The sequence below is a fragment of the Pleuronectes platessa genome, chromosome 2, assembly GCF_947347685.1.
Source record: "Pleuronectes platessa chromosome 2, fPlePla1.1, whole genome shotgun sequence".
NCBI lineage: Eukaryota > Metazoa > Chordata > Actinopteri > Pleuronectiformes > Pleuronectidae > Pleuronectes > Pleuronectes platessa.
Genome location: NC_070627.1, coordinates 23619907 through 23645321, shown reverse-complemented (window position 1 = coordinate 23645321; position 25415 = coordinate 23619907). Strand labels below are relative to the sequence as shown.

The following is a 25415-nucleotide window of genomic DNA, read 5'->3' as shown; positions in this document are numbered from 1 at the left end:
CATGCATTGTTAAATAGCAGCTCTTAAATACCAGCCACGTTTCCTCAGTTGCTGCACATGAAAAGCACAAACATTTACTGTCAAGCAAAGCAATATTGATAATAAAACCTAGACATGTGTGATGTGTTTGTCATTGTTGCGATGATGGGGGTTGTCTTTTCAGTTAGCGCGTCACAACAAGGAGCTGCAGGCCATGTTGAAGCCGGGGGGGACGTACGGAGAGGGCGACGAGGCGCTCGAGTTCTACGCCAAACACACGGCTCAGATCGAGGTTAGTTTTCTGGATAAGGCTGGATCATGTTGGCATTTTATTTTTTAAATCATATAATTTTAATATTTTAGGAGATCTGTGCCAGCATGAGACGATTGCGCCGCGGGCTTGGCATTCAAATTTAGTCATGTGATGCTGTTTTTGCTGGCACGCTTTATTAAGTCTCTCCCTGTACCCTGACAGAATGACGAGCACCTTTGGCATGTGTGTACGTTTTGTTGTGCATAGGCAGTGAAAAGAAGGTGTGATTTGTGGCAGTGCTCTGAACCAAAGAAGCCGTCGGTTCACTGTCAGGGTTAACAGTGACGGGGACTCTGTGATTAGTGGCCTCTGCTCTGCTTCTGTCCAGATCGTGCGACTCGATCGCACCATGGAGCAGATCGTCTTTCCCGTCCCGAACATCTGCGAGTTCCTCACCCAAGAGTCCAAGCTGCGCGTCTACTACACCACTGAGCGGGACGAGCAGGGCAGTAAGATCAATGACTTCTTCCTGAGCGCCGAGGACCTGTTCAATGAGATGAACTGGCAGAAGAAGCTGCGAGGCACTCAAGAGGCCACTGGTAACACCAACACGGTTCCCTGTACGTCTTCTACTCAACTCTTTACCTTCTAATGCCAAGTTTATACGCTTTCCTCTTCCCATCCCTCCAGGGCCCATCACTGACAAGAAAAAAAGCTTATTACGTCTGTGATAATCGTTGTCTTCTGCAAAGAGCCGTCACACATGTTCCATCTACCATACATAGAATACCGTTCAGTTGAGGACAGAACTCCATCAAGGCTAAATAATCCCCTCGAAGCCACTTCTTAATTCCCTAGATTCAATATATGTTCCAGAATCATAGATACCAATGCCCTAAACATGACTTTCAGCAAGATCTATTCGATGATTTATTCCCAGGTGAAAATATAAAAACATAAAATAAAGAAATGCCCTGATTTCTTTTGAGTACTGTTTTGCTTAATCCTGGTGATAAACAAACAAATCAATAGACAAACAAATTGACAGGCGTAAAAAGATTACCTCCCTTACAGAGATAATAATTTGTTAACAAAGCGCACTAACTCGATCTGTTTCTACACTGGTCTGTGATTGGCTAATGAGAGCCAGTTAAAACCGTTATAGCAGTTCATTATTGGTAAAGCCATGAAGACAGCTAGTAATCTCATTTTCCAGAGATACTCTGCCAAATGTTATTATCTGACTGAATAAAGTTTTTATTAGCTCACAATAACAGAAAGATCCAAAGTTACAATAAACTCAGTTACTATACATACATTTTGACTTTTTAACATTCAGTTGTTAAAGTATAGTAGCATTAACGGAGAAATAAATAAAAACAAAATATATTGATAACCAGAACAGTCTGTTCTGATGATTGAACTGGGAAATATATTGTAGGATTCACGTGTGAAAAGGGGCCGAGCTCTGCTCCCTAAATTCTGAACCCTGGAGGAATGGAAGTGAAGAGAACATGCAATCCGTTTAAATGATACGTTTTATTATAAGTTAATGAATGGTTTAAATTAATTAGTAAGTGTTTTGTCTGAGGGAACAAAAGCTCCAGAGGAGGTGCATGTGTGAACGCAAATGTCTGAGTGAGAGCCTCTGGAGTTTCTGTGGACTTTCTCCGCCTGGCCCCCCTGTAGTATAAAGTCTGCAGGAAGTTTAGAGCAGCCAATGTGAGACCCCGGCTGAAGATCCTGCGCTGGAGTGGGGAGGTTGATGAATAACAGGCAACAGAAGCAAACATGAAAGCAAGGAAATATCACCAGAGGAAAAAGCTGAGCCATACACATAGACAATGCTGATGTTGATGTCGAGAAGGCTTGTGGTGATAAAAGCAGATGCCGGTGTTCATGTGCTGTAAACAAAAACATGTGATCTCAGCAGCAGAATGAATATGTTACATCCTGCCTCTGTCTGCTGAGTCCTGTGGTTGATATGTTGCTGTTGTGAAGTTGTCTGAGATGAGCAGAAAACTGCGGAGAAAGTCCAGACCCCATTCTCCAGAGTTCCTCTGCAGGGCCTTGTCTGAAAACAGCTTGAGTCACCAGGTTGCTCCATGTCAGTCCCTTTCTACAGGGGTCAATTTATGTTCGGTCACATGTTTTACATCTGAAATGGCACCACCTAACTGGAGACTAGTAAAGACTGGGTAGTGGACACCGGTTATCTCCTGAGTCAGGAACAGAAAACCAGTAGAAACTATTCGCAGGTGGTCCAGAAATATGTTCACATGGATTAAATCACTAGTTCTCCTAGTTTTAAGCTTTTGTTTTTTCACTAATCTTAAATACCATAGTCTGGACGGCCAGAGCACTATCCTGAGTTCATCTTTAACCCAGGCACGTCCCTGTTGACCCGGTTAACCCTGACTCATTCTCTGTCTGTGAAGTGACCGCTCTCTTTGTCTGGCTTTTGGAGCGTGACTTGTCCCATGGTCCCGCCTGAAGGAAGATGGTTTAGAGACCATCATTTTTCACTGGTGTTAATTCACCCATAAAAATATTGACTTCTGCTGCTAAAAGTGCCACCATCAGTTCTCCTCTGAAGAACATCCGGACTCAGAATAGTGTCGGCCGTACATATATAGATGCAGATTCATGTGCTTTTACTCCTCAGAGTAGAAAATTCTTTAGAGTGTGAAATGTGCATGACAGTGGGTTTTGTGTCCTAAAATGGGTTCAAGCTTTGCCTGATTTTACACTTCAAAGTGAAGCCTTTGTTTACAGATTTGCTGCATGTTAGGGGACTTGAAACCACACAAACCCCCTTTTAACATTTGACCCCAAATTGACTGCATTTGTCTAATCACAAATGTAATGCTCAACTTAGAAGTACTCAGTCCGTGTTGGAGCAAAGTCGTAATATTACAAGAATGAAGTCGTTATTTCGCGTGAATAAATTCTCTCGAAAGAAGTTCTCTATTCCAAAGAAAGAACCATATGGATTTGGAGGAAGGAGGAAATGTTTGGTGATAATGATGATTAAAGTACTTTTTTCTTCAATTTCGTCCCAACTTCTTTTAGTTAAATTAGGAATTTATTTTACTACTTAAATTACAACTTCTATATCTTCAGAATTAAGACTTTGTTCTTTTAATATTACGACTTATTATCCAAATTTTTTATTTTTACTAACATAACGACTTGTGAGTTAAAACTTTATTCTCGAAAATCTCCTTTTTTCCCGTATGGCCCTAATACCCTGTTGTATTAGAGTTAAAGTCTAGTTGGACAACAAAAAAACATCTTAAAACTGTTCTGCTGCTGTGAAGAAGCACACGGGACAGATGTATGCTGTTGAGTTATTTATTTTAAGCCAAACACAAAAGTAAGTCTATGACTTAAGAGCATCTCAACCCTTAACATTACTACACGTCGTGATTTACATCCAGAGCCACTGGTAAGTATCAGTGCAGGGACTAGTTAAGCCATCTGTTTGATGCTAACTAATTGTTTACGTTGGCCAACCTTAACCAAACTTGACTCCTAATCATCTGTCATATCTACGGATATTGTCCAAAGTGTGAATGTTAAACTGTTGGCAGCACTGGACAAGGTGCGATCAATGAATATCAGTGTTTACGTCGGACAGGCTTAGACTACATTTGACTGGAAATGGCATTTAAGTCACAAAATCTATGCAGGTTTCTCCTCTTTGCCTTCATGTGTTTTACTTGCAAAGTGAAACGGGTTGATAAATAGTGTTTGCTCTGCTGCAGTGCAACAACTTATATGAATCTGCTTCTCCACCCTCCTGTCCTGCAGCCCAGCCCATCTTGTACTGGTGCTCCAGGAACATGTCTTTCTGGAGCAGCATCTCCTTCAACCTGGCTGTGCTCATGAACCTGCTCGTGGCTTTCTTCTACCCTCTGGAAGGCATCCGCGGAGGTCAGTCACCTACAGTCTTCACCTTAAGTGCGTGTACCTGCGTGTGCGTGTACGTGCGTGTGCGTGTGTGTTTTTTAACAATGTGGTTAATAATAGTTCAACTATTACAACAGGAAATTGGAGTGAATGACACAGACATCAACACTTCAGGAAAGGCCTGGGGTGAGGCCGGAGGAATGGAGTACATACTGTATCCTGCATTACCAGGAACCTGTACGAAACGAGGTCAATGGATTGTTAAGCTAATTGACAGGTGCAGCTGCAGGGCGTGAAAAAGTGGGAAAAAAACTTCCACCGGAACAGTGCGTTAAAGCCAAGTGGTTGTTGTTGTGCTTTAAGAGGGCAATGCTTATCTGACGGACTCTTTACTCCGACAACAACTTCACCTTCACCTTGAAAAAACAAAACATCCAAATTAATCATGAGCCAGACAAGTTTTATCAAGACCTCACACCGATCATTCTCTGCAGTCAGGGTGATATTTGCCTTCCCACTGGCCACTTGCTTCCTCAGTTCCTGATCCGGCTTGAGCCTTTGTGTCCCAGCGCATGCAGTCATACAGGAATACACTGCTGCTGACGTCTGATCAGATCACTCACGCTGAGATGTATTATTAGTGTTACGTGTGTACAGGACTATACAGAACACTGTGTACTCCTGTGTCTGTGGTTTGGGTGTTGCCTCACACCTCCCTAACCAAAGTGAATGTCACCACAGGTGGAGGACTTGTGATGAGAATGTAATCCCCGCTGACAATCTACATGTGAAACTGCAGCATTCTCACCGAGGGCCAAGATGGATTTCCTCTTAATTTGGTCCTTACCTGATTCATATTGTTACGTTTCCGAGCTGCGACACTAAGACATGACTTCACATGTTATCAGATTTCTAGTGTCATTCTCTGGCTGGTCTTTGGTCTGAATCTTCTGAATCTGTGGTCTGAATCTTCTCCGTCACTTGTAGTAACGAGGTATGTATCTGTGTGTATTTGTTGGTGTATAGAATGACATAGCACTGCATCTCCCCATAAGGCCTGGGTTCCCAGCTGGAAACATAATCCCATGTCTTGAGGTCTGAAAAGGGACACCTGATAAGCTACAGATACACAAACAGAAAAGTCAGATGTCGGACATCCTACTTTACTCTCATGTAACCCAAAACACTTCATCTTTGATTCAATCTGTTTATTTCCTGATTTTCTGTAAATTATGGGCAAAAGGTGTGGTATGACCCAAAGAAGAATCCATCAAATGTTGGTTCAGATCTGAATCAGGGGGATCCAGAAATCTTCTTTTACTTTCTTTGCATCGTTTCCCACAGAATTCATGAAAGTATGGGCGTTTACATGCGCAAAGGTTGCTCTCACGTGCAACAAAACCCGATTGACAGGTGCACAGACTAAAGAGTGAAAGAAAAGATCTCACATACTGCATTACATGCCACTTGGGGGTATCGGCAAATCTGCATCTGAAACTGAGATGTGATTATGGAATAGCACAAGCCAGCCCACAGAGAATACTGTATCCAGCTGTACAATGCAGCAGACGGAGCAAAACACCAGGCTAGAGATCATTTATGTTATCATGAGAAGTGTATGATACCTAGGTTGGAAACATTAGAACATGGCGTAGTTGATTAATGGGAAAAACTCTGCTTTGACATGGCGAGAGGGGGAATTAGCCTGGGCCGAAGTATGACTGCCCTTCTAGTAAATGTATTTATTTGTTAGCAGTACTTCATGAAAACCACCGGACCCAAGGAGAAGAACCTAAATGGCGATTTAAAATCACATTCCTTAACATTGTGAGATAGGGTGTTTTTCTGCTCAGAATACTCCAAGGATTTTAATCACTCAATGAGTGGATTTAAATGTGGTTTCATAAGGGGACTGTTGAACCTTGGTGGAGGTTTGTGCCGTCCGAGGGCCAATATTGTTTTTCGTCTTTGGGTTATTGTCATGAAATATGAGCTTTGACTGTAAAAGTGGCCGCCACTGTGAACACCAGAGCAGATTAAGTAATAGTCACCCTACCTTGTATCCTCAGTTTGACTTGTCTCTTAGAGAAAGTAGAGAACCACCCACAAACGTTTACTGAGCAGCCTTTTACAAGACAGCACGCTGTTGATGTGGTGAAAAACATGTTTCAAAATCCAGTTCTCGTCTGACAACATTCATTCTAATACTGAAAGTGCAGATGATGTCATCTATGGCTTGACTTTAGTTTTTCTTTCATCCCATCCCTCTTTCATATTCTGAGGTACTTCCCAGTGTTTGCTAGTAACAGTGTTTGACAGGAAGTAAACATGGACCAGAGCTGCTTCCTTGACAATAAGTTATCATATCTTAATCATCAGTTTCTGACTGGAAAGAGCTAATGACTTGGGGCTTAATGTTAAGTAGTATAAGAAGTGCATTAAAACAAAACAAATAGTTTAATCATCAGCTGAAGTCGATCGGTTAATCTAATGAAATCCTACATTTTATGGATTTGGTGTGATATTTGAATTTGTTGATCCTGATATAAAGCATTGGAGTTGTGTGACAATCCATTTGAGAATAGACCATTGCCTACTACTCCTCCTTTATGACTTGAACATGCATAATGACACTGAAAAGTATTTTGAGAACAATGACATAAATCCAGTCTGTGATGTTTTTTGGGGGGGGATTGGATTAGACTATTTTATGTACTGATGTTTGAAATGTTTTTAATAATTAATAAGAATGTGAGATGTTAATTTTTGGTAGATGTAGAACAATGGCACTCAGTAGAGTGTATACCTGCGCCAAGGCCCAACTGTTGGTGTATATGTATGTGTATGTGCACGTGTATTTTAATTTGTCTTTTTTAATTCCCTGCTCTACCTCATTCTGACTTGTGTGCTGCTGTGACGAGGGCAATCCTCACTTTGGGATCAATAGTGTTATTTTGTCAGATCATATATTTAATTCACTAATCACTTCATTTAATGTACCTTTTCGTCAAAGTCCATGAATTATTGTTGGGAAAATGGTGAAAATGTTGATAAAACACTATCTTGCAACGTGAAGGAAGTGAAAAGAAAACCATGGGTCATTCCCCTTATCTGGTTTCACGCTAAGATTCACTGGGTTTTTCCCTGACCAGTAACATATCCTTCCTTGTTTTTTTGTTATCCTGCTTAAAAAGAAACAAGCAAACTCGTCTGGAAACATAACTTCCTTAACTAATAGTTAATAAAGAACATAAAGGAAACAGCTCTCCTCTAACAGGAATGGCAAAGAAAAAAAGGGATAATTGAGCTTCTTTGTGGGATCTACATATTTGACCCCACTGCCCACACTATATTAACCCCTGGTCAGGCAGCTTCTGTCATATGACCTACATTTTCAGATTTAGGTTGTGACCATTTGTCTTGTGCTGGGTCACCAAGTGTAAGAGATTACTTCAGATCTGGGTGGGTGATAACAGGGACATAAGAGAACAGACCCGAGAATGTTTTCAAGCACAGTTTCAGTTTTCTGTCTGTTTTGTTATTCCTTCATTTTCTTCTCTCAGTTCTCCTCGAGGGCAGTGTTTGTGGGGATGTGAAAAGCCGCAGTCATTAAGGCCTCCATTGTTCTCGTGCAGGGCAGCAGAGAGAAGACACACATTGTGATTCACATACACTTTCAATTGTTCTATCTGGGGTCAAACGGCGAGGTCCCTTTTGTTTGAACTTCCTCAGAGCAACACAGAAGAGACAAAAAAAAAAAGAGGTTGTTAGCTTAACTCTAGAAACTGCATGTGGTTTTCAGAGTCAGAGGTCATGTGAGAGCTTAGTGGTTCATGCCGGGACACAGCAATCAGTGCACGGCGGTTTGAAGTGATGTTTGCTGGTCATCGAGCGAAGATTTTTTTATTTCACAGTGAATATTGAATGTGTTTGAGTTTGAAGACAAATTGCCAAAGAGAAAGTAATTCAATTAAGTTTGTTGCCATGACAGAGATCAGCACCAGTGAATGTCCGTGTCAATCCAATATGGTGAAATAATAGGACGTAGATGTTCAAATCACTCCACAGTCTGACTGTGAGTACGTTGCCCCCCCCCCCCCCCCACACACACACACACACACACACACACACTGACCGCTACAGAGCGCCTGTCGCCTGTTAGTTAAATTTGTATTAATATTGAATGTATCACGTGTCCAAATCACACCAAACCCGGCACTGCATTTCACTGGCACATTAACAGAACACATGCAAGTGTGAAGCCAACAAAACAAACGCTTCTGAGATATGCGTTCCACACTCAGGCAGACATTTGTGGAATCATGAGGGAAGATGTAAACTGCTGCTCAGTGGGCATGCCTCTCAGTGAATGTTCCCTCTGGTTGGTTTATTTGAAAAGAAACCGGTTGTGAACACCTTAAGTAACCCCAGGCCGCACACCTCCTGAAGCTGAATGCCGCGCTCGAAGTCAAACAGTGACAGAATTGAGGAGAAGTGAAGAGTAACCAGTTTTCACGGTGCAGCAGACAGATCCCATCAGGCTGCACTTGGATTCACTTTGTTTTAATGGAAGCGGTTTTAGTGTAAAGGTCACTGTCTCTATCTTCATGTATCTGCATAGTAAGCGGAGACGACTGATCTTAGACTGTAGGTGTTTGTGTATTCCACGCCGCTTCGTCTGGGTTGGCTGCCAAGTCCGCGAGCAGTGCCCAGGACCGTCCGTGGTGGATTCAGATGAAGCCAAGTGTATTTTTAGCCAGTCGGGGAGTTATGCAATGAGTACCTGTCATGTGAGCTGTGCCCGGAGAGGCGAGAAGAAGGAGGCCTCAGAATGGAGGGCACAGAGGGAGACATTGAAAGTCCTCATGGCGCCTCGGAGAAAAGAAAACTTGACTGATCTTTCCAGCTTGATAAATGCGTTGGTGTGTGTTAACAACACAGGGAAATAATATTAACAGTGAGTGAATTGGTATCGCTTGCCTTGCTGCGTGCTCGTCAGGACTTGGCTTTAAACCGTGCCCGGTGAGCTCATCTCATGCTTTGCTGATCCACAATGATTGATGTGGAATACATAACTGTAGGGTAAACCCCTCAGTACACACACACACACACACACACACACACACACACACACACACACACACACACACACACACAGTCGTGTCTCCATGACTTCAGAGGGTGTCATGTTGACTTTGTCCTTCCTGGACACTAACTATAAACCTTAATCATACTTACTTTTTGCTTACCCTTGTCCTTACTTTACCTTAACCCTAACCTAGCTTCAACCCTAACCTAGCTTCAACCCTAACCTAGCTTCAACCCTAACCTAACTTCAACCCTAACCTTACTTCAACCCTAACCTACAGTCAAGGCAGACAAGTCCCAATAACTATGTCCCTACAACATGAAGACGCCTCTAACCTCTCTGTGCTGTTTTAAATCGAGCTGCCATGCTCACGTGTTGCCCTCGTTCTGAATGACTTGAAATTTAGGCCTTACTTTTAGTTGGGCTAGCAGAAGCTAATGTTTTGGACGTCATATACTTGGAGATTTTAACCGCTTAAGTCCAACGAGTGAAGAATCAGTTGAGGCTCTGTCTCAATAAACCTACAAATTACTTTACAAAGATATTTTATGTCAGAGTGGGTGGCCTTGATCTGGGGGATTGGCATTCTTGTCATGGCAATTTTACTCTATAAGTGAATATATAAGGCATTGCTAAATACAGCCTGCATGCTGAAAATGTGCATTTGTATTGATGTCACAAATCTTTCTTAATATGCAAAAAGCTTTGACTGGGGTGCAGGTGTTTCTACAATTTTAATTCATGTTAAAGTTTGGGGTTGTGGACGTACGGTGTGTCTCTTGTCGACATGGTTAAAAAGAGAAGAACTCTCAGTTTGCACTGTCCCTCCCTAATACGACCTCCTTCCACCTCAGGAACCCTGGAGCCACATCTGTCGGCCCTGCTGTGGATGGCCATGCTGGTGTCTCTGGCTATAGTCATCGTATTACCTCAGCCTCACGGCATCCGAGCACTCATCGCCTCCACCATCCTGCGCTTGATCTTCTCTGTCGGCCTGGAGCCCACTTTGCTGCTGCTGGGTGGTTTCAATGTGAGTGTTCCTCAGTGTTACATCAATATGTCTCATATAATAAGGTAGAGTGTTGACACTTAAATTTGCCTCACCACAAGATGCCAAACATTCATTTAACATTAAACCTATTGATACAGGACTAATACCATGGTACTCAGTAGCATAGTGCAACATTTAGCATTCAGCTTAAGATCTAATGAAGTCTATTTATTATTATGAAGTTGTCCATGATGCTAATAGTATTTCAGCATCATGCATCTCCTCCAAAACTGGAGGACTGCCCTGACTGTGGGAAAAGGCTGTATTCAAACTAGCTGGATTAATGATCCTGTATAATATGCGATGATTATCATTGCAATTTCTCAAACTGAAAAAAATGCTTTGAAAAGTTGAAAGGTAATGACAAATGTTTTCCATGAAATAAATTCAGTTCAATTTTGATAGGCTGAGGAAAATTCATATCCCTCCAAACATGATTGTGTATTTGAGTTGTTTTACACTGTCTCCAACAGGTTTTTCAGAGTTTCACACTTGTCACTGTTCTCCCAGTGAATGAATCTGTTTTCTAGGTTTGAAACCTTGTAAATGTTGATCTAAAAAACAGGTGCTTGATCATTGAAAAAAGTTCCGAAAAGTCTTTATTCCAAAACTTTGCAGACGTACGCCTCCCCTCCTACTGCCGTCTGCTATTTCAGAGTTGAGCTCACAACACCAATTCTTCTGACATTTCACATTTGGGAGCTTACGAATCACATGATCTTTGGCAGTGTTGTCCTGCAGCTCTGATTAGAATCTCTGAAACTGATGGTCTGAAAACAAGTCGTGATCCGGAAGGCAGGGGTATTTTTTGTACCTATCAAAACATTTTTCAAGGCTTTAAAACTTAATTTAAATCATGAAAAACCTTTTTAGTTCATCTGAAGCTTTCAACGCCTTTTTATTCGTTATTTTAATTTGGTATGATATTTATCCCATACTTTTCTCCCTTCACACCCTCCACTCAACACTGGTTTAACAGTGGGGGGTGAAGGTTAGGGTTAGCTCACAAACGTCACTTATTGCCGTTTAGTGTTGACTCACAAGGCCGGGAAATTCCACTCTACACTGGTGGTAAACCACATCCACTTTATTTTTAATCGTCTAAATAATGGCCATTTTTAAATGTCTCCCAAAGACAGACATACTGCTGTTACTACAAATGAGTAAAGATTACTGTCTTTCTTTGAATAATTCTTTATGTTCGCTGTGTTTGTCCATATCTCTGCAGTTGTGTAATAAGGTCATCTTCCTGATGAGCTACGTTGGCAACCGGGGAACCTTCACACGAGGCTACAGAGCCATGATCATGGATGTGGAGTTCCTGTACCACCTCCTCTACCTGATCATCTGCAGCCTGGGGGTGTTCGTCCATGTCTTCTTTTACAGCTTGCTGGTACGTGAACACACACACTAGCTTCATAATCTAAACCCAATATAGACACTAGCTGGTCCTGAATAGGAATGTAGAGGGTGCAGTGTAGGCTTGTATGTTTTCATTGTAATTTGCATTTGAACACGTGAGAAACATGAGCTCAAATGGATTTAGATGCCATTTGATTACTCTGAAACGTTTCATTTAACCATGAGATGTTGCTGGTAATTAAATTATTTAAATGAAGACACGGATCTGAGGAAAAACTGTGGCCTTATTTGGCCTCATGCTCATGTTTGCACACACACTTTCTTTTTCATGCACCTTGTCCACACTCATCTGTGAATGCTCCCTCTCTCCAGCTCTTCGATCTAGTTTACCGAGAAGAGACCTTGCTGAACGTAATAAAGAGCGTGACCCGCAACGGCCGCTCCATTGTCCTGACAGCCGTGCTGGCCCTCATCCTCGTCTACCTCTTCTCCATTGTGGGCTACATCTTCTTCAAAGACGACTTCATTTTGGCTGTCGACAGAATACCCAACAAAACACTGGGTGCGTTGAAATGCAGGGTTTTTTCTCAATCCCTTTCTTGGGCGGACATAAATTACTTGCCCTCTCTTGACTCTCTGGGTCAAGAGCGGGCTTGGAATGTTTTTTACACACACACACACACACACACACACATACACACAGACACACAGACACACACACTAGAATTCTGAAAATGCATGATATCAAAGTGAAGCTAAGAAATACAAATGGAAATATAGGAACCCTCCTTTACTTCCATGAATTTGTTTTTCCTTGCTTTTAGCATCAGCTACAATCTCACCATATAAACAATGTCTCTGTTAATAATATGCATTGTGAAAAAATCATAATGTGCTGATTGTTCAGTTGCAAAATGTTTTGTCTTTTTCATTGAACAGAGCATGGAGCCAGTATGGTGGGAGAGTTCTTTTCTGGTGGAGCGTGTCAGAAAGAAAACAGAGAAAACTGCTCAGAGCCCATGGTGGATGGTAGGATGACAAAAGTGGAACATAAGCGTGCGTGTGCGTGTGTGAGTGTGAGTGTGTAAGTGGGGTGGAGGTTGGGCGACAGGGTCGAAGGGTTCTTTTGAGTTTGAGTTCACATGTTGATGCATTCCTGTTTCTCAAGAGATTCCCATGTGTTTGTGTGACCGTGTGCTTGTGTCTGTCTGCCTGAGCATGTGAATGTCCTCACTGACATCTGACTCGGACAGAGGAGATTCGTTCTGCTGAGCTGCAAATCTGGGCAGCGGGGTGGTCATGGGATCACCTGGCTGATCCGACTCAGGGGAGTTCAGGGAGCCGGGTGAAACGCTGAGGGTTTAGACTCCTTGTGTGTCTCAGGAGAATGAGCTGATGTTGGGGCCCAGGGTCACAAGGTCACGGATTAATTACCATCACGTACTAGTAGGTCAATGAGTGCACCCGGTGAATGGTGCAGAGGGCGTCTCGCTGCAAACAGCGGGTTCTTGCAAACTGGCTGACTTTGATGGGAAAAGCTTCCAATCAGAGAGGGCCACCTTAAAACTGAGCAGCTGACCGTGCAGAATCTTCTAACTGCCTGGAGTCTGACCTCATCTGGGTTCCCCTATCCATCACCACCATGCTGGCCAATTATGATGGTCTGGTGATTTGTTTTCATGTGTTTTTTGGTTTAGAAATATCTCAGTCTGGTTAAGTTTTCTAATGGGCCTGATTCAATTAAATAATAATATATGACAGATAATCTAATAAGGGTTTAAATTAAAATAGTGTATTGAATACATTTTAGTTTTTTGCGTTTTTTACACTGTTTGCACTCTTTTTGTGTTGCAGTTTAGCGATCAGACCAAGTTTAGGAAATTACTATCTGACCAGTGCTGGTGTGTTTCCATAGCTCCCATTGCCATCCAGCCATCAGCGGTGGTCATCGAGGACAAGGAGAGATCCTGTGACTCCTTACTCATGTGCATTGTCACAGTATTGAGTCACGGCCTCAGGAGTGGAGGAGGTGTTGGAGACGTCCTGCGGAAGCCGTCCAAAGAGGTACAAAGAACAGGCACCACAGCGAAGAGGTCCGACCCAAGTCCAGTTCAGGAACAAGAACCCAGAGTCATTATACGTCCAAAAACATCCTTAATACACCCCTTTTGGGAATTGTAGTGTGGGATCTGTCAGATTACAATGCACCTCAAGTCCAAACTCTACTACTGACAACAATAGAATGAAATACATATCGAAATCCTAAAACAAGCTCCCTCCTTAGGGTGAACAATTACATTAAAGTATGGATGGAGATCTAATAAGGACACTTTTGTTTAATGAGCCCATGAGAGGATTGATGTAATGTGTATTTCATTTTCTCGGACTATAAAAAGTACATATTCGACCCAATAATTGGCCAACATTGTCGGCCAACTCCATATCAGATGGATGGTGTGAGGGGGTACTGGCTTTATTGTGTTTGCAGGGGCTCTCAGACAGGAATGATGTGCGGGTGGGTGAACGAGGCTGCACGAGGACTTTCAATAACTCAGAATAAGCCAGAAAAAACAACTATATTATTTTTCCAGGGTGAAGACAAGCTTGTATTCTGCCACAGCATGTGGTGGCTTTGCTGCTTTGACCCATAGAATGGGGCCATGGCTCGTTAGACTCATTTAAACCTCAGTTAGCATAGCAATCATGTGAAGTCTCTGCACTGTTTTCTGTTGTGTCAAGTATGTTTAACACAAAAGGGGGACTTCTGTGTTGTCCAAGTGACGGCAGTAAAGCCACATTTGAGTGGGGCTCCACATTACTCTAAATCTTTACATTTCAAATAAAACTTAAAATATTACATAATTTAGAAAATGAAATATGACTTTAGAGGATTTAGAGGAGCGTATTACTCAAATTGCTTAACAAGTAAGTAAATAATGAATAAATGATTATTATCAACTTAATATGTGCCTATAACTTTAATAATTCTGAATAAGTTAAATTCAATTTGCACATCAGAAAGTAAATCTTTTAAATCCAAATAACTCGTATGTGAACAATTGCTTTATTATTTTGTATCAATCGTTTTTCTCCCCTTGCTCCAACAGGAACCTCTTTTTGCAGCCAGAGTGATCTACGATCTGCTCTTCTTCTTCATGGTCATCATCATCGTCCTCAACCTCATCTTCGGTGTCATCATCGACACGTTTGCTGACCTGAGGAGCGAGAAGCAGAAGAAAGAGGAGATCCTGAAGACAACGTGTTTTATCTGCGGTGAGGGATTCAATAAAGATGTCTGAGTTTTTCTATATGATGATGTTGAAAATTACCTATTATTATTATTATTATTAGTTAAAACCAGTATGCGTGCTCACTAGTTGCAGACTGACTCTTATTATGGGAGTGTGACTCAGCGACCTTTGACACACATTGAACCTCTTTTACTGATCATCTCGGAATTGTAGTGTTACTCCCTTCTTAGCAGAAATGCCTCACAGTTTAAATTGAGTCGATGCTGCAATAGCTTCCGGTGCAGTGTAATCGGCAGGTGTGAATGCCGCAGCTCGCACATGACGACAAAATCCAAAGAAATCAAACCGGTGGTCCGCTGCATGTGCTGTGTGTGTTCCTGTGTGAACAGGCGACTGCTGTGATGCAGCTTCGCATCAGGGCTGTTTTTCTAGGTATAAACAACAGAACGCCTCCTCTTTCCCAGAATGAAGGGTTAGTCATGGCAAGTGCGGCTGTGGAGGAGTAGTGTTTCTTCCTGTTGCTTTATGGGTCTTGACCATGTCAGACTGCACACTCACTCAGGCACCAGGTGGCTAAGCACTCACTTATTGGCACCTCGTCTGAAGCATGTCAACAGTTGTTGGTTAGTTGTGGTCATTCTTACTGCTTTGTGTTGGGCAACTGGATTAAGGGTTATTCCTCTTCTGCAAATGCGGTGCAACAATAGGTGGCCATTTTTAGCACGTCTCACCTCCTGACGTTTTGTCTGTCCATTCTCTTGTGACCCGGTTTCCTCTCGGGGGGTTTTCAGTCAGTCATCGTCATTCAGGTCACAAGAACCTGTGTCATGTTGTAACACAACAAGCATTTCTTCACTCTTCCAGAGAAATGGGAGCACTGTCTTATACTGTGTGTGTGTGTGCGTGTGTGTGTGTGATCATTTTGTTTCCTAGGTTTGGAGAGAGACAAGTTTGACAATAAGACCGTCACCTTTGAAGAGCACATCAAAGTGGAGCACAACATGTGGCACTACCTGTTCTTCATCGTCCTGGTGAAGGTCAAAGATTCGACAGAGTACACTGGCCCGGAGAGCTATGTGGCAGAAATGATGAGGGTAAGGATGTTTGGTATTTTGACTTTTCACTGATTCAAAAGTCGAACATATTCACACAAAGGCCATTTCCTCTGACATCAGGGTGGAAAACTCAAATGCTGATATTAGCAGAATATTGTACTACTGTGATAAATGTAAAAGTCACATAAAAACAGAAAACTCCTTTCATTCGACATACACCTCTTTTACAACCAAATTAGCAGGTAGACTCGTGTAAACCCCCTTTAAAAAAAGGGATTTGATTCCTTTCCAAATTGCCAGCAGAGCAGGTTGCCTTTCAGTTTCTTTTTAAGTTTAAGTTGGGAGATGATTACATCGAGTAAATTTGACTTGGATAATGTGCATGGATACTTCAATTGAATTAAAACGTTGTCCCATGTCTCATCTGACTTTAACTTTCCCTGTCAGTTTAGTAGCTTATCAGTTTAATCTCTTTTGGACAATTTTTTTTTGTTAAACACAGGTTTTTTTAAACACAGGTAAAAGGGGGATTGACTGCTTTCCCTTTGACTCTAAAGTTTTATTTTTTTACCCAGATGAGTCATCTTCGACGTTACGAAAAAATGCCAGAACGTTTGTTTTTTTACAAAATAAATAATAAAGTGATGTCACACAAACGCACACACATAGTTTGGATGTCCTTCTAATAAAGTTAAACTCTATTGTTCACAGATGTGGCTTATTTGGATTTAATAGATTTCTTTTCGTATGTGCAAAATGGATATTACTTGATATAAAATTATATTACACATGTAGAAGTACAGTTCAGAACTGTGTGTGTGGCCGTTTTAGTCTTTGTTGAATAACTGCATTTGTTTCTCAGGTTTAAACGGGTTGATTACTGCATCTCCTTTATGTTTCTATGCAGCAGCAGCATAAACAATATGTTTACCTCATCTGCCCCACAGTAACAGGACTGCCTTATGTAATCCCCGCCTCTGTGACCTTGTATCCTTCCAAAGTATTATCACATCAGTCAGCTTTGAGATTGGGGAATTAACATTCAAACAGAGTCTTCCATTGGCATAAAATGTGTTAATCCGCTGAGGCAGCCATGCCTTGCTTTAATCATTAAACACACTCACACACACACACACACACACACACACACACACACACACACACACACACACACACACACACGCACCTCATGGTAGGCACTTAGCCAGAGCAGGACTTAGTCTCATGAGTGTTGTTAAGCAGCAGTGTGACGAAATTGTGTTTATCATTCTTTATTCATTCGTACGATATTTTTCTTTTTTTTACAAGTTGAATTACAAGACATTGTTTTTAACAGTGCATTGGAAAATGATGAAACCCCTAAACGTTATAGGCTATTAACAAAAATATTAAAATCTCAACTAGTAAGTTTGTGTGTTTTGCACAACACACCAACTACACACGCGTCCATTTCCGCTTTTTACTGTATGTCACAACTGATCAAACCGGATGATACAAACAAATAAAAAAAACTTAAAACGGAAAGAAAAATATTTTTGGGGGATAGTTGCATCACAGGTGTAGCCTGTGAGCAATTAGAAAGCTCAACTGCCGAAGGAAAGCCCCCTCTTGTGAAGTGGTTGCTTCTCTGACGCACTTGTGTCGCTGTCAGCTTCTGACACAGTTTCTCATCAGATGCCATTCAGCCCACTTCTCTCCCTCCTGATCTGCGACACTCGGTCTTGTGAGCAACCACCTGATTTTGGATTAACCCCCATCCTCCCTTCCATTAACCTTGCACCCCGCTGAGCCAAATGCAGTTTGTCAAGGGTGCATTCTGACCAGCGGCTTCTAACGTGCGGCCTGAGCGGCCAAGGCACTCATGGTGCAAAAGACCCCGGTGACCCGTCAGCTGACCTAGTCATCCTTCACATTAACTCTCAGCTTTACATGCAAGTGTTTGATACCTCTGTGTAGTGTTGTCTACAAAGATTGCAGTGTTTAGTTGACATTGAATTAACTTTCAGGTTCTCTCCTCAAACACGTTTATTACATCGTTCAAGTATATATGTTTTTTTCCTGGATTTCCTCATGTTACTTACTTTAATTAATTTTCTCCGACATGCATCAGTTAGTTATTTTCCAATTTTTGAGAACACAAAATACATGACAAAATCCTATGTGCAATTTATACACAACTGAATTTAAGTTTCATTAGAGGTTCACTCTATGTAGAATTTATTTTAGTTCGCTTCGTACCCTGAAAATGTAAAAGTAAAGTAATACCAGTATAAAAACTTTAAATCACAGTCATATACTAAAGGGAGTGTTGAAGTTTTGTCCATCTTAATGGAAATAGTAAAAATTTATAGATTTATAATCATCAAGACACACATTTTGAATTCTTTGAAAAGTTGAGGTTGGCTGTAACAAACCTCATCCAATGTGTATATGTCAATCGGCCATGGATCATTATTTGTGACATCACAGGTCACTGACTGGGTTTTATAGCCCTTTTGGTTGGTTAGTATTTGTCAAACAAGTAAATATATTCCCCCATATTCTCTTTGTATATTAGTGTATTAATGCTCTTATTTTATTGTGAACTCGTGATTTGCGAGTCCAACTTCTTCGGGGCGAGCTGCCTCTCCCACTGGGCCCACCAGGACTGACGGGGGTGTAGAAGTCAGACTACTCTGACAATGACTGGGACTGACGTCAATGAAGGACTCTGAGTGAAGTGTCACATCGAAGGTGTAAAAAGGATGATGCTCAGCTCACACTTGTTGCCCTAATTTTCTTTCTGCGTCCAACACTGACAAGATGCACGGGCTCTGTGAGTGACCTTAAAACACCCGTAGCCACAAACATTCAGAACAGATACAGCTCATTAAACGGTACATGCCTATGTCTGTCGGGGGATGTGATGATCTTTGGCATCGATCTGTACACGTATAGACCGTGGGCCTTCTCGCCGGATTGTGGCGTGGCTGTGTCATTTTCTGTTGCTGGTTTAACCACACAGCATCCTGTTTCTCAGTGGTTTTAGTAGTAATAAACTTCACCTCTGTCATTTCCATTGAACCATCATGATGTAGAATCTTAAGTTGGGGCTCCGTTTCTCAGTTTACTGGAAGTGTTTTCACTCGTAAACACCAGGGAAAGTTGGCAGCTCTGCTGGTGACACTGTCGTCTAACAAACATGTGTGAGCCTTTTGGTCGGCGGGCCGAGTCCTGGATGAGGAAATGACCTCTGCTTTATTTAGAACTTAAATTTAACAGCATATGCACGTAGTTGAGTGCGGGAAACACTGCTGAGAGAAATTCGTTTTTTTCAAATATTTTATCTCTAAATCTGTGTAAATGAAAGTACCGCTATGATAGAAACCGCACATTATACTCACTTTCTCACGTAACACATATATTATAGAGCATAAAGATATTACAGTAAGTATATTGTGTGGAGCTGGAGCTGTGTTCAGATACAGTAAAAGTCGGTGGGTGTTGTGGAGGCGGCATGTGAAGTGTTGGTAAACATAACTTCTGTATCTTTGCATTCCGGAAGTGGAACTTGCTCAGTCCTCTACCGATTTCAGAATGACTTGATGCTGCTCATTATCTCTGTGTTGTGTGATTCCCCCGCTGGGTCGCCGTCTAACCCAGGACTGGTTTGTGGTTCGGACGCAGCCAACCCCAGTCGCCCATGTGTCTCCAAAATCAACCACTGAAACCTGGGGACTTTTCCAGCCCAGTTCTTCAGACCCTTCTTCTGCTGCTGTGTCTACACACTGACATCAGCAGCTGTGCAGCATACTTCCTTTTCATTCGCCCTGCATTAACACTGATGGCTATGATTGAGTTCACATGACGCCGGCATTCCTGTGAGTGTGTGATGTGTGTGTGTGTTTATGTTGTGAAGAATTAAACACGGATAAGTTCACATGACTTTTGGCTGAGCTGGGAGTGGGTTCAGACAGGACACAATAACAATGGCATGTGTTGGTGGAGTGCCAGAGGAGACAGAAGCATGAAAGAATGCACCCGAGTGACCCCTCAGCCATGTTTGAACATGACCAGCCCTGGTGTCGCTTCTGTGTACCATGTCTGTCATTGTTGTTTATGTCGACACATTGACACATCATAAAAAACATTTCGATATGTGTTGGAAACCTGTCAGATCATGGGTTCTGATAGGAAAACAACAAATCAACGAATCTGTTCCCAAGAAGCTTTTCACCGACACAGTGTATCTTCAGAGGAGTTAACAGCTCCTCTGACTTGTTTCTAAAGTGCTGCAGATACCAGTGAGTGTCAGAGGTCTTGTTCGTGCCGGGAGGTATTGAGCTGCAAGTTCTCCTCAGGAGAAACCACTGGGGCAGCAAACATCTCATAAACAAGTGTACACCAAATTCTAACCTTCCACCCCAGTGCTCATGTGAGTCACCGTCAGTGGATCACAGGAGCTCTTCAAGAGCTGTGGTTTTTTTGTGGGTCCGTACGACATGTCAGGTGACGTGGGTTTAATCAAATAGGAAATTAGTTTTCTCCACTTTGTTTCACAGTTTTTTTTAAGTTAGGTAGATTTGCCAATGTGCATGTTAAGACTGGACGTGAAATACATCATCGATAAATAAACTGCTTGAAACAAGTGATTTCAAAATGCCCCCACAGCCCATGTGATTTTAAAGCATGCAATAGACATAGAGTCACTGCACGCAACCAAAGAGAGGAAGCGGGGCCGATGAAAAGCGCAGATCAAATGCGGCCTGGTGGTAACACACTTGATTCCATTTGTGTTTTATTGTTCTACTGCACTGAAAGATTGAAATGAGGCCTGATTATTTGATGGAGTACAAAGAAAATCAAATCACTGATCTTAAAAGAGGATGCTACAATGAAAGTAAAAGAATTAGTTTCATTCTGTTTTTATGTACCTGCCCTAACAGTCCAGATCTCTGTTCACCAGGATCACAACTTGGACTGGTTCCCACGGATGCGGGCCATGTCCTTGGTCAGCAGCGATGCAGACGGGGAGCAGAATGAGATCCGGAACCTGCAGGAGAAGCTGGAGACCACCATGAAGCTGGTGTCCAACCTGTCGGGCCAGTTGACGGAGCTCAAGGAGCAGGTCGGTCATCGTCAAGCACAACACTTAGGTTTTGAACATTTGACTTCGAGGCATGAGGTTTTCTCTATATGTGGATGAGCAGACGCTGCTCGTGGTTTGTTTGTTTGCTCCTCGCCCCGCACAACGCAGCTCATGAGGCTGTCAGCCTGATTTTTTTTTTTCATCTGTGATCAACAGCCTATCTGCTTCCTCTGGAATTCATTACTGACATTTTCGGCTAAGATTGGAGTTTGTTTTTGTTATCTATGTATTCATCTTTGTATTTACAAGATAAACTCTTCCTCAACATTCAGAAGAATAGCAGGGTGATAACTTTTCATTCGGCTGGTTTACTGAATGTTTCTGCAGTGATCAAAGTGACAGATTTAAGTGCGAGTAAGTTGTGTAATAGTCCTCTGATGCACTGTAATTGCACAATGTCTGCAATCCACTGTTTCTAGTAAACACAATTGTAAAAATGTCTTTACCCTTGAAATGAGAACTATCTGTGAGGAAGTGAGTGTTACCGAGACATTTTGACCCAGACAGGGGGGAAATGATTATTGTTGTTGGTGAAAGCTCCGAATGGCAGAGCCTCCCATTTTCACTCCAGATTCATCGGCCGGCTCTGACTTCAAAACAATGAAACAAAAAGTGCGGGTGCGTAGAAGTGGCCATTTGAATTCTCTACGTTTGCAGGATCTAATTTCTAAATAGCGCGACCAGGAAAGCTGTGCCACAAGTCCTCTCTCTGTTTAGTAATTTTGTATAATTTAAAATGAAAAAATGTCACCATTCTTCCCCTGACTGAGTTTAAACCTTTCACCTAATGGACTTTTAATGACATTTTATTTCTTCCAAAACATCCCTCAATGCAGAATTATTTCTCAGGGACACTCATTACAAGAGCAGTCTGTCCTCTCACTGTTTCAGTGTTGAGGGGACAATCACAACTTTAAAGTCACATCTGAGCAGAAAAGCCAATCTTGTTTCTGCTTGTATAAAGGTCGACACCTGGGGTTTTGACTCATGCGCTTTGGTTGATTTCTGAAATTTCTTTTTCGACTCAGTTTCAGTATTAGTAGTTTGGTTGTGTTACTATCGTCAGAGGACGGGAGCGCTGGCACGATTTCAGAAGAATGAGTCGGCAGTGTGCAGCGTTTCTGTAAAGTGATGTAAAAGGTGGAATCGATGTGGAGAGGCTGCCAACATGCCCAGCAGAAGAAGAAGAGCGTGCCAGCAGAGGAACAGGTGGGAGGATTTCCCCCAATAATCTGTTATCTCTTTTCTCTTCAGATGACAGAACAGAGGAAGCAGAAGCAGCGGATCGGCCTCTTGGGGCACCCGCAGCACATGAACGTCAACCCCCAGCAGCCTGCGTGAGTTCAACCGACTCGCCTCTGAAGCAGCTCGCCGTCATGCCCGGGTCACAGCCCCTCAGAGGCTCGCCCACTGTCCTGAGGGCGAGTTTAACTTATAACGGTAGGAAACCACTGTAACGTATAGGTAGACATAAGGCGATGTGTAGCTCCGTCCCACGCACCTGTTACTACACAGAGTAACATTCCCCCACCTCGTTCTGTTCAGTCCAGTCGCACTTTGTGCCAAATGTTTTCTGTGTCGAAATAAATGGGGATTCCTCAACACATGGCCTTTAACTTGAAACATGGTGGAGCAGACTGGACAGGAGGAATTACACCCATTTCTTTGTCCTTTTATTTGAATGTTTGCTATTTATATTCGGTCATAATGAGCAGTATTACTTATTTTCATGCATTTTTGTGCAATATATAAACTTAAATATGCAACCTCGCTGGTGTGTGGATTTAAGTTCCATCAGTCATTCCTTACTTCAGCCGTGGGCCAATCTTTTTGTTTGTACTTTACTGTCACTGGATAAAGTAGGGAGTTGTCGGTTGTCTTTGCTTACGCAAATATAGAGAAAATATTGAATAAGCTGGCCTTCTCAATTTTCCTTTTTCTTTCTTGAAAATGTGCATACTGCTGGAGTGTCACCTGCACCCGATAGTAAATTGTATGAGAGCAATATATACAGATAGTTTCTGCAGATCCAGTGGTGTCACATCTCTGTGCAAACTTAATAGATTTACTTTCTTATTTAATTGACATTTAGAATATTGGACTTGTCTGTCAGATACAGTGTCACTCATGCTTTTACAATTTGCTCAGGAGTTGCATATATTTTACCTTGATAAAACCTCATTAGCGCCATTTCTCACTTGTGCCTGCCGTCCCTCATCTGAAGTCTGATTCATGCTTGTGCCGAGTCTCAAACTTTCATGCTTATGTTCACTAATATGTATTAGTTGATTTAGAAGTCTCTCTTTTATGGGGACTACTGTGTGTACATAATATTTGTTGCTTACTTTGGCTTTTGTATAGAAAAATGAGATGGAGAGAAACAACTGTTGCTCAAAATGAATGTTAACATGAATAAAAAATGTAAGAACTGTCGATTTGTATATTAAAGTAGGATTATTTATTAAAATTGATGTAATTATCCTTTACTCATTGTGATGTCTGTTTATTATAAGAAAGTCTCCATATACAGTAGACTAATGATGCTCTTTGTTTAAAAATGTTTAACAGTTTATTTATACAACCATTCAGTGATCAGCGGATCCAACATGAGTCATACTGGTGTTGTAGAATTATCATAAGCCAGTAAAATTGATGGGCATACCATAGACCGCATGTAAATATACCCAATAGGATATATATGTATATCAATGTATATTTGGACAATAATATCATCAGATATGAGCCCTTCACAGACATATCGGTTTCAGCATTTATGTTTGCCAATATGAAAACTTTTATTTCACAAAATAAACAATGCCAAAAGATGTGTTTGTTTATTTTACGGAGAAAATATATTTTTTCTTAATTTAAGCTCTATAGATTTGGTTGTATTTGTTTTTTCTTTTGAATTATAATTATTTATAGTAGAGTCTATTTGGCTAAACAGTTAAACATCAAACCTCTTTGTCATATGAGTTTGATAATGACATCTTAGGAATTGTTGAGAATTTTTTTAATGTATATAAATGTATTTATAATATTAAAAAAATGTTACTACCTAAACTCGGCACCAGCCCTCAACAATCAATTGCAATAGGATTTAAATAAATAGAAACTCTTACCCCTGTGTGTGTGTGTGTTATATATATTCTATGAAAACCCAATGTTAAAACTGTAAGATGCATATTTAACTCAAGATCAAACTTCCAGCTTCCAGTCAGTGTTCTGTCTTTTCCAGTTCAGAGGTGAAACCAGTTCATGTCCTGGTATAATCTTGAAGGTACTCAGACAAATGAACTGGAAACATCTGAACATCTTCAGATGTTCAGCAAATACCATCAAATATTTAAACATTAATAATGATAATCCAGTTTTATTTTTATGAAAGTGCACTTTGTTGATAATACAAAGAACCGACAGGTCTCTGCCCTGCTTATAGTCACGACTCAGCTTTTGCACGACATCAACAGTAATGAGAGCAATTCAGTTTAAGATGGTCTCATTTCTTATTCACCATTTTGAAAACAACATACAAATATATATTCATAAACTTTAAAGATCTGAAATGATAAAAAAAACTCAGGGTCCTGACTTCTTCATGAGACACGGTGTGTTTCCGGTGTGTTGGTGTTTGGAACAGGTGCAGGCAGAGAGCCTGTCCTCGCTGCAGGCTTCTCTTCCAGCGGTGTCTATCTTTAGTCTGTGGCTGCTTCGGGACATCGGCGGAAGGAACCGACAGAGCAGTCGGCCACTCTCGGCTTGTCTGTGAGCGTGACGTCAATGACAGGGATCTGCCGCTCGGCTCTCCTTCTCTCCCTCTCCTTCTCTCCCTCTCTTTCTCTCCCTCTCTTTCGCTCCCCCTCTCTCCTCTCCTCCCCCCCCCCCCCCCCCTTGCCCCCTCTATCTCCAGCTCTCTTTTTCTGTCCCTCTCTTTCTCTATCTCCTCGCCATCTCTCTCTCTCTCTCTCACCCTCTCTGCCCCCCCCCCCTCCCTCTGCCATGAGGATCTCAACGTGACATCCAGTTTATACGGTGTTAGCGCTGCGGCCTTTATAAAAACACAACAACACACCGCCCCGCCTCAGTGTGCGCACGTGCCACGCATCAAATGGGTACAGTGTGAAGTCACACCGTGTCCATCCCGAGCGCGTGGCACATGTCTGGCAGCCGGACGGAGAACATATAAAAAGACTTGGCGGACCAAGCTGTTTGTTTGTAACAGTATATGCAGTTTTATAAAAAGTATACTATATATATATATATATATATATGGAGTTGCCTACATGTCACCATGGATACTTGTTTGTTACAATATGCAGTTTTAGTTTTTTGTGT

At 41.8% G+C, this 25415-nt stretch overlaps 1 protein-coding gene across 4 annotated transcripts in view; it reads left to right on the top strand.

The window, feature by feature from the left end:
• Nucleotides 1-23905, top strand: part of itpr1b (inositol 1,4,5-trisphosphate receptor, type 1b) — an 89566-nt gene extending 65661 nt beyond the window's left edge. For all 4 annotated transcript variants that reach the window (XM_053440409.1, XM_053440416.1, XM_053440400.1 and 1 more), the window contains 12 exons: nt 164-271; nt 621-852; nt 4046-4168; nt 10088-10263; nt 11513-11677; nt 12019-12208; nt 12586-12675; nt 13562-13710; nt 14754-14919; nt 15831-15991; nt 20898-21059; nt 22335-23905. In XM_053440409.1, the coding sequence (XP_053296384.1) occupies nt 164-271; nt 621-852; nt 4046-4168; nt 10088-10263; nt 11513-11677; nt 12019-12208; nt 12586-12675; nt 13562-13710; nt 14754-14919; nt 15831-15991; nt 20898-21059; nt 22335-22421 (1809 nt within the window). In that variant the 3' untranslated portion in view covers nt 22422-23905. The remainder of the gene's footprint in view (nt 1-163; nt 272-620; nt 853-4045; nt 4169-10087; nt 10264-11512; nt 11678-12018; nt 12209-12585; nt 12676-13561; nt 13711-14753; nt 14920-15830; nt 15992-20897; nt 21060-22334) is intronic.
• The last annotated feature ends 1510 nt before the right edge of the window (nt 23906-25415 follow it).